Source organism: Lygodium microphyllum, chromosome 18, assembly GCF_053477565.2.
Source record: "Lygodium microphyllum isolate KBCC chromosome 18, Lygodium_microphyllum_v1.1.10, whole genome shotgun sequence".
Classification (NCBI taxonomy): Eukaryota; Viridiplantae; Streptophyta; class Polypodiopsida; order Schizaeales; family Lygodiaceae; genus Lygodium; species Lygodium microphyllum.
In genome coordinates, this window is record NC_141152.1 from 6,026,135 (window position 1) to 6,046,445 (window position 20,311).

At 43.8% G+C, this 20,311-nt stretch overlaps 1 protein-coding gene and 1 pseudogene across 3 annotated transcripts in view; one reads left to right on the forward strand and one right to left on the reverse strand.

The window, feature by feature from the left end:
* LOC148020540 (proteasome activator subunit 4-like) overlaps positions 1-20,311 on the reverse strand; it is a 127,629-nt gene that overhangs the window by 18,323 nt on the left and 88,995 nt on the right. For all 3 annotated transcript variants that reach the window (XM_087698311.1, XM_087698312.1, XM_087698310.1), the window contains 3 exons: positions 14,702-14,828; positions 14,294-14,512; positions 14,062-14,211 (listed from right to left, as the gene is read on the reverse strand). In XM_087698311.1, the coding sequence (XP_087554437.1) occupies positions 14,062-14,211; positions 14,294-14,512; positions 14,702-14,828 (496 nt within the window). The remainder of the gene's footprint in view (positions 1-14,061; positions 14,212-14,293; positions 14,513-14,701; positions 14,829-20,311) is intronic.
* On the forward strand, positions 1,247-2,539 carry LOC148020541 (uncharacterized; annotated as a pseudogene).

Here is a 20,311-nt window from a genome sequence, read left to right on the forward strand (position 1 = left end):
CAGCTGAGAAAGCCAGCAAGACGACACCTTGTCCAATCCAATGCTTATTAGCAGCCGGCATCACTTGAATCCAGCTCATCTAGATCCTCCTTCCCAATCTGGTGGTGTATCAGAAAAGGTGGACATCCCTAGGTCTCTTTACAAAGGGATCTCTCCAAAGCCACTCCCCATGGTCCCACTACAATCTTTACAGAGACCTACTCCAATAGGCCCAGTATCTTCAACCAATCGGGATCTAAGTATCAACTCTTATCACAATCAGTGGGCAGCACTCCTATGCATAGCATTCAAACAGGATCTTATTCACCACTTATTGTGTAGCATAACAACAAGCTCTTATTAGTGATATACTGGTCACCCTTTACAGTTTACATTGACTTGACTATTTGGAGAGACTTAAGTTTTCTAGAGACATTTTGATATTTCTCCCTAGACATTAATTTTTTGCGAAGATTTTTCACTAGACTTATTTCTCTAGAGATATCTCCAAAGACTTTCTCAGATCAACCACTTCTTTATAGCGATTTTTGTGTTCTCCAAAGATGAAGATTTTGTCTTGCCCTCTTCTTTAAATTAGCATGGCAATATGGAATTGTAATGACTCACTATCGTCACACCCAAGGAGGCTGGAGAAGGTTATGGAAGATAGACACATAATTTGCACCAGAGCAAGGAGAGGGGACTTCCTGGGATCAGGGGATACACTTAGGAGTCAGCCTACGAGGAGGGCACTAGACAGCAGAGCATGACATGTTGTCAAGTGGAGTGGCTGTGCCCTTTCAACAGGAGTTATAGAGGAGGGTCTCCATCATGTCCCAAGATGCCGAGGCAGGATACATGTGGATTTAGGTGGAGCTATCACTAGGACTCTGTGTGTGTGTGTGTGTGTGTGTGTGTTGCACTATATGGTCTGGCAGCAGGATTACATGTTAATTTTGACAAATCTAAATTGCTTCCCCTCAAACAATGTGACTGGCACTCTATTCTATGGCCTGGTCAGGTGGTGCTTTCCACAGATATTGTCAGGCATCTGGGATACCCCATAGGATGGCATATCACTAGGAAAATGCAACTGAAATGGATTTTCCAAAGACTGCAACATAAACTGGAATACTGGAAGATTTCTACTTGGCCCCTTCATGTCAGGCTCAGAATAGTACAATCCATTGTGATGTCTTATGTCCAGTTCTATTTGCCTTTGTTGCATTGGTCATCCAGGGATATCTCCGCTTTTATGTCTCAAGCTATGGAGATGCTATGGAAGACAAAAGCTGCTATGAAAGCATTGAGACTCATGAGGATGGAAATGGTGTGCTCTCCAAGGATGCATGGTGGACTAAATATCCTCAATATAAGATATCATGTCCTTGCAAGGAAGGCTACCATGTTGCATACTTTCTTCCATCAGCAACAGCTGTGGACTTGTATGCTAGCATCCATGTGTGCCAGCATGAGCACTTTTGCATATGGTCATTGGATTACGGATTTCTGGGAAGTTGTCATTGGCAGATTTGTGGGCAGAATACCTGGCTGTCCTTTCTCTACTGCTTTGATACTTGATTGGAAACAGGTTCTCTCTAAGGTCAAATGGGCTTCTGATAGTTGTTTGGGGACAAACTCCATGCGAAAAGAAAGCATTCATTGGAGTGCCATTTTTGGCATTCCTCTTGCTTTACAGGAACCTGTTCGTGCATACAATCTTATGAAACTGGGAATTAGGTACATACAGGATGTGGTGGATGATCGGGGATATACTTTATCCTTTCCTCGGGCCATGACCTCTTATGCATTGGGAATGCATCATAGGTTTATATGGAAGAAAATTGCTGATTTACTGCATCCCTTTCTACCAATTCCACCTATACTTGATACAGACAGGCTTATGGATTGGCAATTACAGCCATCTACTACATGCATTCGTCCTGTCTCTCTTTCTGCCTTAACTTCCATCAAAGTATACAAGCTCCTTCAGCCTGCCCCATGGATTCAGCAGCATGCTAATTCTCTATGGCACTTAACGAAGTCTCTTGCATGGTGGCGGAAGAATCTTAGGATGCTCTAGAAGTGTAAAATGCCACTGAAACAAAGGCTTTTTCTTTGGAGATGTTTGACAGGCACACTGTCAATGGGGGTCACACTTGCTAAACGTCACATTGCATCATCCACATGTCTGAGATGTTTGGCTCCCTCAGAGACTGTCCCTCATTTATTTTGGCATTGTCCTTGTTCCAGGATCCTCCTCAGGAGAATTTCAGATTCGCTTCGGCTTCGTTTCCCGAGTCATAGCTTTGGGAAACATTTCTAGCTCTTTGGTAGATTTATGCGTTCTTTGTCTCAATACTCACTCTTTCTTTTTTGGGTAAGATATTGGGCTCTTTGGACAATCTGGAGTGATCATAATTTGGCATACTTGGGTCGCCAAAATCACCAGCAATATGAATCCTTCCGAGTCTCACTACGGCAATCTCTATATGATGCCAGCTATGAGGGTGACATGGACGCTTCCTGCATAGAGCTTTTCTTTTTATGTTTCTTATAGTTTGGGATATCCCTCTTTTCCGGGGGTCCCCAGCTTGTAAATTTGTGAGCACATAAATATACTGCACTGGATATTACCAAAAAAAATATGTGTGTGTGTTGCACTATCCTACTTCCCACCGAGAGGTCCAAATTCACTAGGGAAGGAGGGAGGAAGAAACAGGGAAAGGACCGGGAGCAAGGCATAGCAGAGGATGAGAGGTCACAGTCAACCTTTTTGGATCTATCCGAGGAGATCATACACTCCTCCAAACCAGGGGAGCTCCTCTTGGTAGGGAACTTCAAGGCTCAAACACTTGATCACCAGTGTGAGATATGATTTTGAGGAGTCAATGATACTCCACCCACTGGACCTAGCAGAGAGTAAGGTGAGGAGGATAGTGGAGGATTGGGACCCAAATAACACCGGGTATGAACAACATCTCCTGCAGTTGGGAGCCTGACATCCCCTCGTTATTTATAAAGGGTGGAGAGATGCATTGATGTGTTTCTAACCAGAGGATCTAGTACCATGGACTACATATTAGGATCCATCCCTTTCATGGACAGGGTCTCCAAATTTGACATACCAGAGTGGCCCATAGGAGCGGACCACACATATCTCACTATCATACTCACTCCACCTACACAGTACCCACACATCCCACCACAACCACCTCATACCACCTTCTACTTCACACACGAGCTTGCCAACATCTATACACACCATGTATACGAGGGATTGCTTCAACTAGACCCATCAGAATCACTAGCCACCCTCACCTCATAGCTTACCTCCATTCTACTTTCAGTAACCACCTTGAGCTTTCCCCATCGCATACAGCTGACACACAGTACAGGGTCTGGGATCACCCCCCCCCCCAAAAAAATGAAAAAAACACTTGGTATGATGAGGAGTACATGGCACAATACAAATAGCTTCAAATGCAAATTGCACTTCAGCAGATCACAAAGACGGAGATCGAGAGAGAGTAACACCGTTTTAGTCATTGGAAACAGCGAAACACTATTGGGACCTTCCCCTCCTATTCAAGAGCACAGATGTGGCTATAGCATGGAGAAGCTTTAGAGAGCCCAACCGGCAAGTGCTCTTCAAGGACCCAGGGACAAGGCAAGCTTATGCAGCACCTACATGATGTACCACCTCAGCCTCCCACACCACATCCAACAGAGCCACATCCCACACCATCGACCTTCTTTAGGAGTAGCATGGTGGAGTGGGCCATTAGGGAGCTACAACATGGATGGATGCCCAATCACACAAGTACCTAGGGGGAACATCTTGCATATGCAGTAAAGACTCTTGCACCATTCATTGCTCTCATGTTCAATACGGACCTAGCAGAAGGATTTCCCAACAAGTGCATTGTGCATATCCATAAGGCTAGGGATCTCTTTGATCTAGGAAACTATCAGACTGTCATTATTGGTGCCATAGTTTTTCCATATGTGAATCAAACGCCAAATGCAAGCGCGTATGAGAGTATGATTTGAACCCTAGACTTGAATCATACATGACCCTAATTTGTTAACATACTTTAACAATTTATGAGAAATTTACTAATCTTGCAAGCATCTCTAAAACAGCTTTAGATAAATCATAGCAGATACCATGACCAATTTCCAAATAAGAAGATAATCACAGTGAACAGTAACAGTGCGGGCTGAATTCATTGCACTCTTGTTGAGGCAGCAGTGTTTCCAGGCAGGTAACTATGTTTTCCACTGTTCTGGACTTCGTGCAGGCTGAAATCAGTCATTTTCACTCAGCAAAAGCCATTTGCAGGCTGCATGCAGTCACCGACCAAAAAACAAAGAAAAGCCACCAGAAATCATCACTTCAAAAGCATTCCCCAAATATTTTAGGCCCAAAAAAAAGTCAAGTCTGAAGTGTTGATTTCAGACATCTATTTTTCAAACATCTGAATTTTTTTTCATACAAGTCTGAAGACAACTATGATTGGTCCTTTGTTATATGGAGCAGTGATGGAGGTGGAGCTAAGTGCCTATGCTGAGCAAAAGTCCATGCGGGCAGCAGGACAGGCAGGTTGACAAGGCTTCTCCATAGTGGACCATATTTTTACCATGCGATGCATGATTGAGCAGGCCTGGATCAAGAAATAGAGACTATACTGCTGCTTTGTGGATTTCCACAAAGCTGTTGATACAGTGCCAAGGGACAGATTATTGCAGCACATATGACTCTAGAAGTGCCATCGGACATGATATGGAGCATATACACACTATATGAGTGGGTATGCAGATGAGTTAGATGCCCCAAAGGAATGTCTAGAGAGATTGCTAGCTTCTGTTGTATGCTGATGATATTGTTTTGATTTCAGACACATAAGAGGGGCTTTAGAGGCACCTCAGAGCCCTCCATAGCTTTTCCCCAAACAAAGGACTGTCAGTTAACCTTGGGAAAACCAAGGTCCTCATTTTCCACACATTAGCCCAAGTCCGCAAGGGGATCATCTTTCACCCTGGATGGGCAACCAATGGAGGTGGTGAACTCATATCTTTACTTGCAAGCCACTTTTACTACCACATCAGGCTGCTTTTCCATGGCGTAGGTGGCACGAGATTCTCACCAAGGAATGTGCATCATTGGTGCTTCTAGAGAGACAATGCCACCAAACACTTCCAAGATCCATATACCACACAATGGCTATTTGCCACCATGGTCACCCCATCTCTCATGTATTCATCAATTGTTTGGGCCCCCGGACTAGCCACATCAGTTTGGACACACATATAGTGGCTCAAGTTTATTCTGTTGTCGCACATGATACGCAGCAAACTCTCGATGCCCAATGAGATTCTTAGAGCAGATTTGATGTGACACCCACAGATATAGGCACCCTTTTCTAGATCATCACTCTTATACAGTGAGTACAAGACATGACATCTGACACATGGAGGGCATTGGAGGCCTCTAGACAGTTGGTTAGGTATGTCCTGCAAGGTTCCAGTCCTGCCAGGGACAATCCAAAGCAAGGGCAGGAAAGGGTTGTCTGCCCTGGAGCACCATCAAAAGCTGTCCCCATAAATCACGGTATCCACGAGGGATCCTAAAAAGCCTCCTGGGTGTACGAAACGATATCAACACATTGCAACTGGCAAGGGTGGCATCTGCAACTGAAGTCAAGCTCAAACATGCCATGCGGTTAAATTTTGGTCTGAGCTCATGTTTGCCTTCCCAAGAAAGTAATCGCGAGGCTACCAACAATTCCAGTTGAAAAGAGTTAGTAGCTAAGCGGTCCTCCGCTGGATGCCATTGAGCCTTCTGGAGAACCAATTTCCAGGAACATACCAAATGAGCAAGCAGGGAGGATGAAGGACTAGAAAACCGAGAGTCTGCATTAAGAACATGCCACCAGGAGCTCTGAATTTGGGCATTACCATGCACAAGCCCGTGATCCTCAAGAAAATAACGGGCTATAAAGACCCACGGGTGATGATCCAAGCACATGGAACGAAAAAGAGACCAACGGAGTGCCAGCATATGAGTTTCGACATCCAAAATAGCCCCACCACCCATGCGTTTGGGGGTGCATGCATGCGACCAAGAAATCCATGAAATGCCTACATACAAGGAGTCCTTCTTCCATAACATGAAACGAATGTACTGAGTAAGAGCATTCAATGTAGTAGTAGTCCAAGGCAGCAATGGCAAGAAATATGTGAGCATTGGCAACATAATTGTCTGAGCCACTTTGAGGCGAACATGGAAGGGCCAAGCCTGTGACTTCCAATACAAAAGCTTAGCTACCAGTTTCTGTGAAATCCACTCTAGTAGTTACTTTGGCCGAACATCAACACCCAAAGGGTACCCAAGATGTGCCTAACAATGGAACCACGGGGAACAACCATTCCCTGCCAATCCAATGACTGCAAATCTGACTTCGTGCAACTGAGAATAGCTGATTTCAAAGCATTGATATGAAGACCAGAAGCATGACCAAAGAGAGTCCAAACATCTAATGCTTTGCAAAGATTATCCTTGTCCGCACGCAAAATCATAAAGCTGTCATCAGCCGAGGATTGACTAATGAAGTGCTGTCCAAAAGGAAGAGACAATCCAGCCAACTGAGTAGAAGTTGTGCCATATGAGATAACATCAAAAGAACCGGATGAGTCGCAAGGGCAAAAAAGAGAGGACTCAAAGGGCAACCTTGTCTCACAAAGCGTGCAAGCACAAATGGCTCGATAACACCACCATTCAGCATAACTCGTGAAGAAGCCACAGCACTAATGGTGTAGATCAAACGAGACATCCGAGTACCAAAGCCCATAGTAGATATAAGTTCTGTAATGAAAGACCAGTCTAAATAATCAAAAGCCTTTTCCAGGTCCAATTGAATCAATACTACCTCCTAATTAAAGTGCCTTGCATAGTCAATAGCCATTTGCACATTTAAGACATTATGCAGAATGTTTCAGCCCTTAATGAAACCATATTAAAGAGGATGCACAATGGCAGGAAGATGCTTATGGAGCCGATTCGCCATCACTTTGGAAAAGATTTTATACATAGAACCCATCAAAGAAATTGGTCGCCAATGTTTCAACATAGACGGCGAAGGAACTTTTGGAAGCAGTTTGATAAGTCCTTCTTTCCATGAGGAAGGCATGAACCCTGTTTCCCAAACCTGCTGAAACATAACCGTCAATGGTTTCACCAGTGGGGTAGCAAAAACCTCAAAGAATTCATTGGTGAGACCATCCCAACCAGGACTTTTATCCTTCGGCAAGTGTAACAAAACGTCCATAACCTCCGCCTCACGAATATCTATCTCCAAAGTAGTTTCATGTCATGTGGAACCTGATTGCGGACCAAATCATAGAAAACTGAGCAAGCATGAGTAATTTGGTCAGAAGGTGAAGGAGTAGAACCAAGAAGGTCTAGAAAATAATTCCTACACATATTCACAATAGTCTGAGGATCAATGACCATTTGCCCTTCTGCATCCTCAAGTCTACTCATATTCTCTTGAGCAGGAGATGCATGGAGAGCTCGAAAGAACTTATGAGTCTGACAAGCACTATCTTACAAATTCTCAGTCAAATTTTGCAATTTGGCCTGCTGATAAGATTTCAACTGAAACTCTTTAATAAGATCAGCCAAATGCATAGCCAATGGCAGCAGAAATACATCATCTGGAGTCTCCACAAGTAGAGAACGAACCAAAGCCAGTAATTTCTCCACTGCTTGACGACGCCGCCGACAAAGAGAGGTATGATGGATCCCATACTGCCGAACAACCCGCGGCACATTAGAGAGCAATCGTTCAAAAGAAGCATTGCCCTCAGAGGAGAAGTCCAATAAAAATCTATCAATCAATTACTGCATATAACCCTGAAAGATTGAATGCTTCAAATAAGACGAGTTGAAACGCGAAGGGAGTCTATCCAGAAATTGCTTAAAAGGTGCAATGGGTTGTACAAGCATCTCAAGCTATAGAGAAAAATGGTCCAACAAGACATATTGCTGCAACACTTTCATTTCTAGCATCTCAGGAAGAAAAGCATCATCCTGCATGATGTACATGCGGTCCAACCGCGACCATGTAATTGTATACTGCGCAGAATGAAAAGTAAACCCTGTAGAAGAAGGGTGTAGCCATGACCAGAGATCTTGCTTAAGTACGGCAAGAGCAAACGCATTCCACGCACAACTTTTCGGAGTGTCCATCACCGAATGCTCTGATGTGGACTCTGAAGGATCAAAACACATATTAAAATCCCCCATCAAAAAATCCCATCTGCCAAGTGACAAGGAGGTCTGCAAAGTATTCCAAAGATCCCGGCAGGATAAAGGGTCATTTGGAGCATAGAGCCCAAGTAACCATAAGATCTCTCCTTCAAATAAAACTTCAACCACCACAAAACGACCATGTACATCATTTTTAATAAGAACAAGCTGATATTTCTCATGTACAATCATAAGCACACCAGAATAATGCATGGCATGTGTCCCTGCATAAAACAAGCGAAACCCATGGCAATCCACAACTTTTCCTGCTTCACCGTGACTCTTGTGCTCAATAGCACACAAGACATCCCACTGATTCTCATGCAATAAACTCCACATGGCATGTTGCTTATTGCAAGAACAAATGCCTCGCAGATTCCACGTGGCTATCTTCTTATGTATTCAAAAAAGAAAATCAGGAATGAGGCAAAGCTTGCCTCAATTTAACCTTTTCTACTAGAATGCCAAGGACTCCCTCATCCAAAAAATCAGCTAACAGGGCAAAAGAGTTCTGGCGACCAGATTTAGAGGTCGACGGTGTATCCACTGTCTTGGGGATGGAACGGGGATAACGACGATTCCATGGGATAATCACCTTACCTCTAGCATCAAAAGCCAACTTAGCAAGTGGGCCCTTCGGACCATCCGTATATACTTTCCTAGTGGGCTGATTGCGAGGAGCAGAAGAAACCATAGCATGAGTAGTGTGCTTCAAAGACAACATGTCGTTCCTGCGCATATAAGTACGCAAGGAATCTTGTGAAGCATTAGGCACAGTATCCGCCATGCCAGCATCAAACCTTTTACCTTTTTTGACACGTACATCTACCCAGTCATTGTCATGGGAATCCAAACCCGAAACATGTTTGCCTTTATCCAAAACTTTAGGTGGCTGGGTCCCATTCTGCAACGGAGCATCAAGCACCACATCTTCCATGGGAGGCAAAACATGCTCAACATCTTAAGTCGGTTGCTTCGTTGGACATTCAGCCATAAAATGCCCCAATTTTCCACACGAAAAACAATGCCCTGCAAAGTTACCCCATTTCAAATGAAAGTGCAATGGATGCATGCCAGAGCAATTAAGACGTGACCAAGCAGGCCTTTTCCTCTCTCTCTCTCTCTCTCTCTCTCTCTCTCTCTCTCTCTCTCTCTCTCTCTCTCTCTCTCTCTCTTTTTTTCATAATGGGTAATTACACTAATTACGAAAAAAAGTACAGGATAACAAGATTACAACATGCAAGGTGGCTCTAGGCCATCCTGTATGAACCACATACAACAAATTCAGCAAATACAGAACCCCGCCCAACCCGACTCCCCTACGACCCCAAGCATTGCACGATACATCTATCAACCCACCCACCCCACCATGACATGGCATGACACAACAAACCCCCTCAAAAAAAAAAAAAAACTGCAAAAACAAAAACTACGACATGGGATCCATCACCCCATCCCACCACATCATGGCACAACCCTCCCCCAAACCCTAAATCCACACACCAATGAGACCATGGTATCCTATCACCACCCCACTGACCCCCACCCACCACGTCACGGCACACCCCTTCCCCCTTCCCCATTCCCTAATCCAACTACAACAAGGAGTCCCTTGCCCACCACTAACCCCCACCACGTCATGGCACACCCCTGCCTTGCCCCCTAAACCTTGAATGGTAGCATGGCACCCACCCACCCCACCATGTCATGGCTCGCCCCTCCTCCATCCCTTAAACCAATAGCAACATGGTACAAAATGCACCTTGGGACTAGACAGACACAAAGGATCAAGAGGTATGATGGGATTTTGTCGCAAAGGGATTGGGTCTCTCATGAACTCGGTGAGGAGGAAGGTGTATCTGTAGAGTAGGAGGTAGGACCTAGATACTTGCGATCCCATGGAGTAATGACTCTACTAGCAGCATCAAAGGCTAGCTAGGCTCGCAGTCGTAGGTGCACGGAGATGGTCAAGTCAATTGTTGTTGTTGTTACTCTTTGGGGGCGATGGGTCCTTCACAATAGTAGAAACTCGAGCGATAGGTGCATCCAAGCCTCAAGGATTTGTCTCGATGATGCAAACAACTGTGGAGGGAGTCCTACAAAGAAGAAGCAGCAATAGGTACTATGGGCACAAAAGTCTCCTTTGCTTTTCGTTTACTGTGTCTGCATCCCTATGTTTCTAAATTTGAAGAAGGAACAACTTGCTCGCCTTTGGACTGCTGACTAGGCTGAACCATTTGCTTGGCAAAATGAGGGGGCCTGTGTTGGTCCCTGTCAATGGGCTGGACCATTGAGGTACTCTTGCAGTCAAGACATTCTGTCATGACGTGACCCAATTGACCAAACAAGAAACAGTGGTCAACAAAAGTACCCCACTTGAGCCGAAATCAAAGAGACCAAAGGCCCATACGATTGAGGCACAACCAACTCGATCACTTCCTCGTAGTATTCCACAACATGCATGGGTATTGGTCACGGTGGTTACAAAGTGACGTAGTGCAAATGCACTAAGGATACTTCCAAGTTAGGGCAGCCAAGTCCTATAAATAGGACTCAAGGCCCTATTGAGCACATTCATTGTGTGGTTGCGGCTCAAAGTGCTACTAGTTCCTAAGCTTAGGGATGAGCCCGTTTGGCTCTAGGGCTAGGAGGTGGGTCTGATGTCAAGTCCCTTTTATGTCAAGTTTGGCTTGTATCATATCTCGTGCACAGTTTGGATCCTAAGGGGATGTCAAGGATCAACTTGCAAATTGGACATAAGATTCGATGACATGCACAAAACCACTTTTGCTCACCGAACCGTGATGATTCAAGCCTGATAGGTACACCTTTACCTCGTTGAGGGTGATATGGGACACTACTAGTAGAAGAGGCATACACAGGGTGCATGTGTTGCAGGTGGTGGGTACAGAAGCAAGGTATGTTTTTTGTTTCGTCACCATGCTCAGGTTTTGTGTTGAGTTGATTCTTGTGAGCAAGATTATTTCAGCAATTTTTGGTGACCGGAGTCAAAGGAGCTGCCACTCCAAGGCTATGGCAAACTATCATCAAAGGCCGAACTCTTGTAGCCTAAATAAGCATCTAACCGTTGATTAACAGTGCTTTCGATCAACTCAATATTTAATGTTGGCATTAAATAAAAAAATTTATGCTAGTGTTATATTAATAAGGTAAATTACGGGAAACAGGCACGAGGGATAACCATCCAGGGGCCTTGGGCGCCCGAACAGGGTTTAGGGGAGCCTAGAATTAAAGAGAGTCCAGGAATAGTAGGACTCAACAACAAGTGACGGCTGGCAATCGGATTACGATGAAAGTTGCTAGCAATAACTAGGCAAGGCTGGGAGGAAAAAAGGGATCTCGTGCCCTTTGAGTGTCGGACTATATTCCTCTAGAATTTTGCTTCATCTTTCAGTCGCTTAACAGCTAGTCTAACATTAAGTGTTATTGTAGAGTTAACATTTAATATTCGCATTCCTTTTAAGTTTAGCATTAAGATCAAATGTTATCTTGACATTCATTTTGAATGATGGCCATCGAGGAGAGAGAAGAAAGATTTTGGATCGTGGAGTGAGAAGAAGATTCTCATTGTGGAGAGAAAATGATTGTGCAACACTTGTGAAGAGGAAGAGGAAGGAGAATTTCTGTTGCATAGAGTCGTTTTTTTCCTTTTATCGATTAGAGAGAGAGAGAGAGAGAGAGAGAATTCTCTCTCTATGGTGAGATTGCGTAAGAAAGACAGCAAGTGGCATATGGTAGCTCGAAGGAGGGGGGTGAAGATGAAGCGATCAATGATGGATTGTCTTTCAAACTAATGAACAAACTATCCGTCAGACTTGATGGATTGTCCATTGACACATAGATTGTGGGCGTTGTCCAAAAACAACTCGTGGCACAAGGAGGGGATGATTTGATCAAATGACAAGCTTGCATGGCATCTATTAGGCTCTCTGCTATTGGCATGCTCTTCTCCATCATGAAGGTGTCCTTGTAGATGGCATGTCTTTTTTTACCTAGACTTCATCTTCTCTTCAATCTTTTTAAGTCATGTATCAATTGAAAGTTCAATCAGTTCAAGGTCTCTTATTTATAAGCAAACCCCTTAAGCTGCCCCTTGCTCCAATGTGCTCAATTGGCATGGAAATTACACTACACGTACATACCACAGACAAATTTGACACAAATTTTGCAAATTTTGCAAAAGCCCCAAATTGTGTAGGGTCCAATGTGTCAAAATTTCAAAAAATTGTACCTGTCCCATTGCAATTTCCCCAAATACATGAAAAGCCCAATTTTTGAGACCTGAATGTATGCAAATTCCACAAATTTTACTCAGCCGAGTAAAATCTTCGGACACATGCCAAAAAGCCCCAATATCCGGAAGAAAATGCATGCCAAATCTCTCAGATTTGTCAAACTGTGCTTACGCACACGTAACAGCCCACAAAATTTTACCAATGATAAACCTTTGAAAAAAAAAGTGGATTTTTTTCCCGAGAAAAAAAAAATTTGACTGTCGGGATGCCACTCCCAACCTGCGCCAACCTGGGAGCTGCCACAATGTTGCCGCCTGACTGACGCTGTGACCTGCCATTCCCTTTAGAGGAGTGGGGACTATTCCTTTATTGCCAGATAGGCAGTCTTCTTCGGCCAAAGTTCTCTATGTACAGGATTTAGGTCTTAACCTCTTGTTTGTTCACAGTCTTACCTAGCTTAGTATCCGCGTAGTCTTTATATAGGATGTGGTGACATTGGAGGATGAGTCTACAGGTGCCGTTCTTTATATAGGATCCTAGGAGGATGGGCTTTACATGCTCATAGCCTTAGTTGTGAGGTCTTCCCATAAGCTTAGGCTGCTTTGGCATGCTCCTTATGGTCATCTCAACTTTGATACTATCTGATAGGCTTCTTGGAAGAAGATGGTGGAGCGACTTTCTAATTTTCTTCCTATTCACACTCAAACCATGCTAGAGATGGCCCAATCAATGTTGAAGCATCGGGGTCTTCCTCATACCGTTTGGGGTGAGGCGGTGGCTACTGCGGTTCACATCCGCAATCGGTCCTTGACTTTTGCGATACAAGACACTGCAACTGACTGAGCGACCAGCAACTGAAGACAATTGCGACCAGTGACTGAAGACAATTGCGGCCTGCTCCTGATCTCGACCTTCCACCTCCACCTAGTCAACATCGCTGCGCCTGATCCAAATTGACGATCTATTGTTGGCACAGCTCAGACTGGCTCCAGGAATCACGCTCGCGATGACCTTCAGCTACGATACCAGTTTGAAGTGATGGGTGCACAGTGGAGATGCGATGGTCAGCAATGGTAAAGGCTGAGAGACGGACGAACACACAGAGAGAGAGAGAGAGAGAGAGGAGGAGCAGATTACAAAAAAAAAAGAGAGAGGGAGCAGAAGTAGAGAATAGAGAGTGTGAGATGCACGATGTGTGGGTACAATGAGTCGTGTACCTCTTTTAAGTTTTTAGGTAGATATATGTGTTTATTTCCAACAGTCAATAGGTTTAACAATATGGCACACTTAATTTTAATGAGGAAGGCCATAGAACACCTTACAAGGCATATTTTTTGGAATGTCTTCAAGCTTTATGGACTTGCAAAGCCTAAACTTAAAGCTTAAAGATGAAGACAAAAAGAGCAAATTTAATTTGGAAAACTTTGCTTGACAATACTTTGTGTGCCCTGCATGTGTCCTTGCCCATGGCGCACAGAAAATTTTTTGTTTTTGAAGGAAAAAGGAGCCAACCTTAGCAGATGGAGCATCAAAACTGGCAGCAATGATGTTTTTGAGAAGCTGCCTGCACTGAAGAACGCATTCTCCTCCATAGGAGACACCCAAACACAGAAGGTCCAGTTGATACACAATAGATGCTTCTAATGCTGGTGAATATCTCAGCTGCCAGAAAAAAACAATATGAAAAGTCAATATTATTTGAATCAAACCAAGTGTGTGGACTAGAAAAGTGACTGAGATTCACCTTTGGATCAAAGCGGGACACCTCCCCCCCTAAGCCACTGAATCCTGTGGGTGGACACTCTTGAAGCGAAGAAAATATTGAGCTCATAATTGGCATCATTAAGTTAGGAATTACATCCACAGGGTGTGCATACATGACAGCAGAACAAAGCAACCCTATCTCTACTACAGCTCCAGGAAGCATTTGGTTGTGAATGAATTTTGCAATTTTCTTTAAAGCCTGCAAAATGATAGTGAGTTTTATGAAGCCTTTGCCTATGTCTGACAACCATGTCTTCAGTGAGCTAGTTTAACCAAAACCAAATGTACTAAAGAACATTCACAGTACCAGCTGCACAGCTCTAACAGATGTGAATCATAGGTTACTAGAGAGAACATAGAGTAAAACGCAAAGTATCATATCAAGTACCTGTTGAAAAAGAGTTCTATCCAAACTTGAAAATAGCAATTCAAGTGTAGAGAGATAAAATGAACCACTTTGAACAAGAAACGTCCTTGGAGAAAGGGTAGAACCATTTGTCTCTGAAATCTCAGCCCTAGGCATTCCCACAGTATGGTGCTATTTAGAAAGAGAATAAATATTCTGTATTATAGTAGCAGCTTTAAACATTGATATTTCTACACTTTTAGTACACGAACCAACACTCCTTCCTCATAATTATTAATTCCATCATATGATTTTACTTTGCGCACCACATGTATGCCGAACCCAGAGAGGTAAATTCATGATCCAACCATTTCTTCAATTAATAATGTATAAAGTGTGCAGAAAATTGTTTGCAACAAGAACCGTAGATTGTGCATGCGCTGTCACACACACCACACACTTTTTTCTAAATGCTTAAATTATGTTGCGGGAACCCAAAAAGGAGGTGAAGACCCACCATAAGTACATGAGTTCGAACTATAAAACCCTACCCACAATAAATGGCAAGGGTTAAAGGTAAAAGGTAGTATGGAAGTTTGCTATACCCAAGAAAGTAGTCAGGTAACAACTTTCTTGTTGGAAAAATTACAATGGCCAGATCTTACATTGCAGAACCATCCTCAAAAAACGTACTCTTCATCACAATAGTGCCAATTAATCAGAAATTGTGTGACCAGTTATAACAAACAGGGAAAATCTATGAAGCACTTTAATTGAGAACAGAAAGCTGTGTACCTTCGATCTGATCTGTAAGAGCTGGAGTGACATTCCATTTTCATTGAACATGCATACAACTGGATCTGATCTGTATGAACTGAAGTGTCATTCCATTTTCATTGAACATGCAAAAAATGGATGATTACTCCCTATTGACAATTGGAGATCAATACAGGAATAGTCTCTTTTCCAAGAAAAGAAAAATTGTTAATAACACCTCTGACTAGTAGGCTATAATGCTAGACCATCTGAAGGACAGTATTGGAGAATCCGTGCCTAAGTTCCAGGCCTACAAGAAGGCCTCTCTCCTCTTCCTCTTCCTCTCAGAGCCGCCCTGTAACCTCTCCCATCTCCCATTGAGAGAGTGGATGATATCTAGCCAAATCCTCAAAAGAGTCTCTGTTATGGATACATTCTGAAGGTCTATAGTGTGGCTGACCTTGCAGCCCAAATGTGCCAGGCTATAATACTAGCAATCAGCTCCCATCTGTGACAGTGTCTCTGGCCCCACTATGCCTACAAGTAATCTGGAGTGACGGTTCTACTCACATGCTGTCCAATGATGAGGAAAGAAAGGCCCCCCTAAACACCCTTATAGCCATATGCTGAGCCTCCCATAGCTGACTCCAAAATCTGAATAGCTTCATGTACATTTGGCATCTCGTGATTTTCAGCAAAATCATGGTGACCTTGAATCTTCACTTGACTCACCTCCCTAGGTTGGGATGTGATTGGGACAGTACAAGAACAGGATGGTACTCTAACGACAAGCAAGAAAATGGGTATCCCATGTCACTATCACACATGCACACATGCGCACATGCTCTTTGGAGACCCAATCCCACCCTGCCTTTCCTTTTTATATCCACCGCAATCCATCATTCTTTATGGGTTCTGTAACGAAACTGATGCAAAAGTGATTGAGTGATGGCTGTTGTGAGGATACACTAGGGTCTACAAAGTAAACACAGAGGATATGAAAATATGACCAACGCAATGATCTCAAATAAAGGCAAATTAAAAAAAAAGAGAGAGCAATAAATGTTCAATGAAGAAACTCAATGAACAAACAGAGTAAGCGAGGTTGTGATACAACATGTATCCCACGAGCAGAGGGCTGTCCAACAGCGTCCATCTCTGATGGGAGCGGGTTGAGGGAAAGTGTCCTCCAACAGATCCCAGTGCAGCAAACCACCAATGCTCCATGCTCGATGAAAAGGAGACGTCAAGCGGCTATTGAAGCAGGTGAAGAGCCAAAACACAGCGGTTCCTGATGTGGAGAGGGACATCAAGACTGAGGAGATGCTGAACAGCAGCCAAACGCAGCAGATCCATCAACAAGGAGCAGTCCAGCAAAGCAAGTCAGCCACCAATGTTGACAACCAACAAGAGAAGGCAGGAAAACCCAAAATGCAGCAGCTGATCTATGTCACAGGTTGGCAGGCAGGGTGATGGATGCAGGCTGATATTAAAAAACACCAGTCTTTGAAGAAGGCAACAGCTACAAATGGTGGAGATACTTGTGAGAAGGCTAGTAACCATTTCCTGCCATCTCAACCACCCCTGATTTATCGGCTGCCACTGCAGCTCATGCCCTTACATGCGCACCCTGCCCTCTACTGCATAGTAGCCAGTGAATGGGAAAGAGAGGTCCTGGGAGGACAGGGGGCCATTCATGGAATAGGAGAATGAGAGGCAATGACCTATACTGTAAATATAATACGTACACATATTCACTTAAATGTTTTACAATCATTTGTGCATGCATTTGAGCGCATGCACGGATGTGTGTGTGTGTATGTCAAGGGGGTGCAAAAGATGGAATCTGCTATAAACAGAAAACAAGAGAGCTGTTTGTGTGAGAAAGAGAGAGAGAGAAAAAAAGAAAGAAAGAGTATATTAACATCTCTAAAAGGCCAATGTGGCCTATGAGACCAAAGCAATACATACAATGATGGTGTGTTTCTCATCAAGAATGAGAAAAGATAAAAAGCATGCCTATAAGGCTGAAAAGTGAAATAGTGTCCTGTAAAAAGAAAACATGTCGATGATCTAAAAGTAAAAGTTAGAAAAGGAAACTCTCCATCAATGAGATGTCTATCCTCTAAGGAGATGTATCTCTGCATGGCTGAGGCGTCTCGGGCCTTGGCATCTCTCTCCAATGGCACTCAATAATGGCTCTAATTTGTCTGTGATGTGGATGCCTAGGCCTTCGTCCAGGTGGATGTGGGCACCTGGACAGGCTAAGTGCCACTGCTCTATCCAAAGGGACACCTACAGAAGAGGAGGTCCAATGATGATGTACTCCTGTAGGTCATGTGGCAATAGTAGTGGTATGTGCCATACTCGATCGTGTGGCAATGCAAAAGTTAGTGACGACTCTCAATCTATGTGAGCCGAGCTATGGGGGCCTCCTACTCCATATAATAGCTACTCTACACCTCTAGAACTCCGAGAGAAAAAAACCCAAGCATCTCTGATCCTCAAACTGCATGATTCATCTCAACGGTCCAAAACCCTCTCAAAACAGACATTGGTATCTACCTCATATATCATGATATACCGTGCATCAGCAAATGTCGTGTTCCTGTCTCTGGCTCTTTGTCGCGTAGTGGGCATATGCAATCCTCTCGCCTATATGCCATCCCGTCTACCTATCTCAATCCTCAAGTGGTGGGATGAGGTAAGGCTCTAACCAATCATTGTGTGCAATCCATGAGGCGACTGTGTATCCATGTAACTGGATCGGGTGATGAAACCATCCTTAGATACCCGAAGGAAGTATGGATACATGTGTAATTGGACACATGTATGATGGCAATAGCAGTGGAACTCAATTTATATGAACTTTCTTGGGCATTTTGAATGCTTTTTGGTCTCAGTTTTGAGTAGTTGATGCTTGAAATTGTTCACACGCTTGGATGGTGATTTGGCACGTTATATACTAGGAAGCATAATGATATATGCCACTTTAAGGCGTACATGAAAAGGCATAGCTTGAGATTTCCAATAAACAAATTTGGCTTCTAATTTGAGTGAGATCCATTTGAGCAATTGTTTACGTTGCACTTGGACACCCAAGGAATAACCAAGATGCCTCACAATATCTCCCTGCAGAACAAGCACACCCTACCATCCCAAATCTGATAAGTTGGAGCCCGAAGCAATAAGGGATGATTTGGCAGCATTAATATAGAGACCTAATGCATGTCCAAACAAATCCCAAACATCCAAAGATTTGCAAAGATTAGAGGGCATCCACTGTCCGAACCATAAAGGTATCATCATCCAGTGTGGCTGACCAATTAAATGTTGATGTGAAGGAAGAGATAACCCAACCAGTTGTCTTGTATTAGCAAGACGTGATTACATAGAGAGATTGGGATTCGTAGCAAGTGCAAAAAGAGGAGGGCTTAGTGGGTAGGCCTGACAAACCAAGTGTGCAAGGGAAAAGGGCTTAGTGATGCCACCATTCATCATAACATGAGATGTAGCCCCCACACTAAATGTATAGATTAACCTGGCCATACGAGACCCAAAACCCATCGCTTCCATAAGATCCACAAGAAAAGAACATTCTAGAAAACCAAAGGTCTTCTCAAAGTCAAATTGCACTAGGATCACCTCTTGCTATGTATGTTGCACATAATCATTGGTCATTTGGGCATTTAGAATATTATTCAGAATGTTTCTACCTTAATGAAGTCATACTAATGAGAATGTACCACGCTAGGTAGCTGCTCATGAAGATGATTTGCCAATACCTTTGCAAAGATCCTATACATGGTGCCCATCAAGGATATCGGTCTCTAGTGCTCAAGTTTCAAAGGGGAGGGGACTTTAGGAACCAACTTAATGACTTCTTTCCATGATGAAGGCATGTTGCCTGAATCCCAAACCTACTAACACATTGCTATGAGCAATTTGGCCAAAAGGGATGCATGACTTTCAAACAATTCATTGGTAACACAATCCCAGCCAAGGCTTTTATCGTTGGGGCAACTGCAGAAAGACATCCATAACTTCATCCTCACGAATATCAACATCCAAAGTATCTTGCATTGTTGAGCTAAAATATGCATTCCTTGCTGACAAGCCTCTACAACAACCCCAAAACACACTAAAAATGCTCTTTTAGAGTAAAACCCTAAAACGGGGAGCGGTTCGAGAGAGTTCAGCGGAAACCCTAAAATGGGGAGCGGTTCGAGAAAGTTTAGTGGAAACCCTAATTTTTAGGGCGCCCTTCCACATCTATAAATAGATAGGCTACCCCCATTCAGCCATCATCCTTGTTTTGCAGGTTACACCAGCCCACACCCTCTGCTGCTGTTGGCGCTTAGTTTCTAGCCTGCAGCCCACCTCCATCTGCTGTCCAGCCATCATCGACTGCAGCCACATCATCTTCAGCCTGTCCATTGCTGTAGGCGACAACTCTCAGTTGTTGGCAATTGCTCCAAACAGTCCCAAACTGCTGTTCAGCCTGCTGTCCATCATCTCCAGGGTCAGCCAGCCTGCGTTTTCAGCATTGCACGCCCTGACACTCTCAGACACTGTTTCAGCCTGCTGCTTACAGCAGATTGTGCACAGTTTCCAGCCCCCGATCGGTGGTACACTACTGCGTTTACCAGTTTCCAGCATCCATACTGCTGCGTTTTGGTGACCAGCCTGCTGCCATTCACTATTCAGCACTCCCACACTCCGACTGGTGGTCATAGACTTGGGATCCGTCTTCGGTGGACGTCACACTCCAACATTGCTCTGCCCTTGAGCACACTGTACACTCTTACATTCATTTACAGCATTCATTCACTTCAGAGTTGTGTTCTCTCTCTCCCTTCTTCTGTTTGTTTGAGTTTTGAGTTTTGCGTTTAGGGT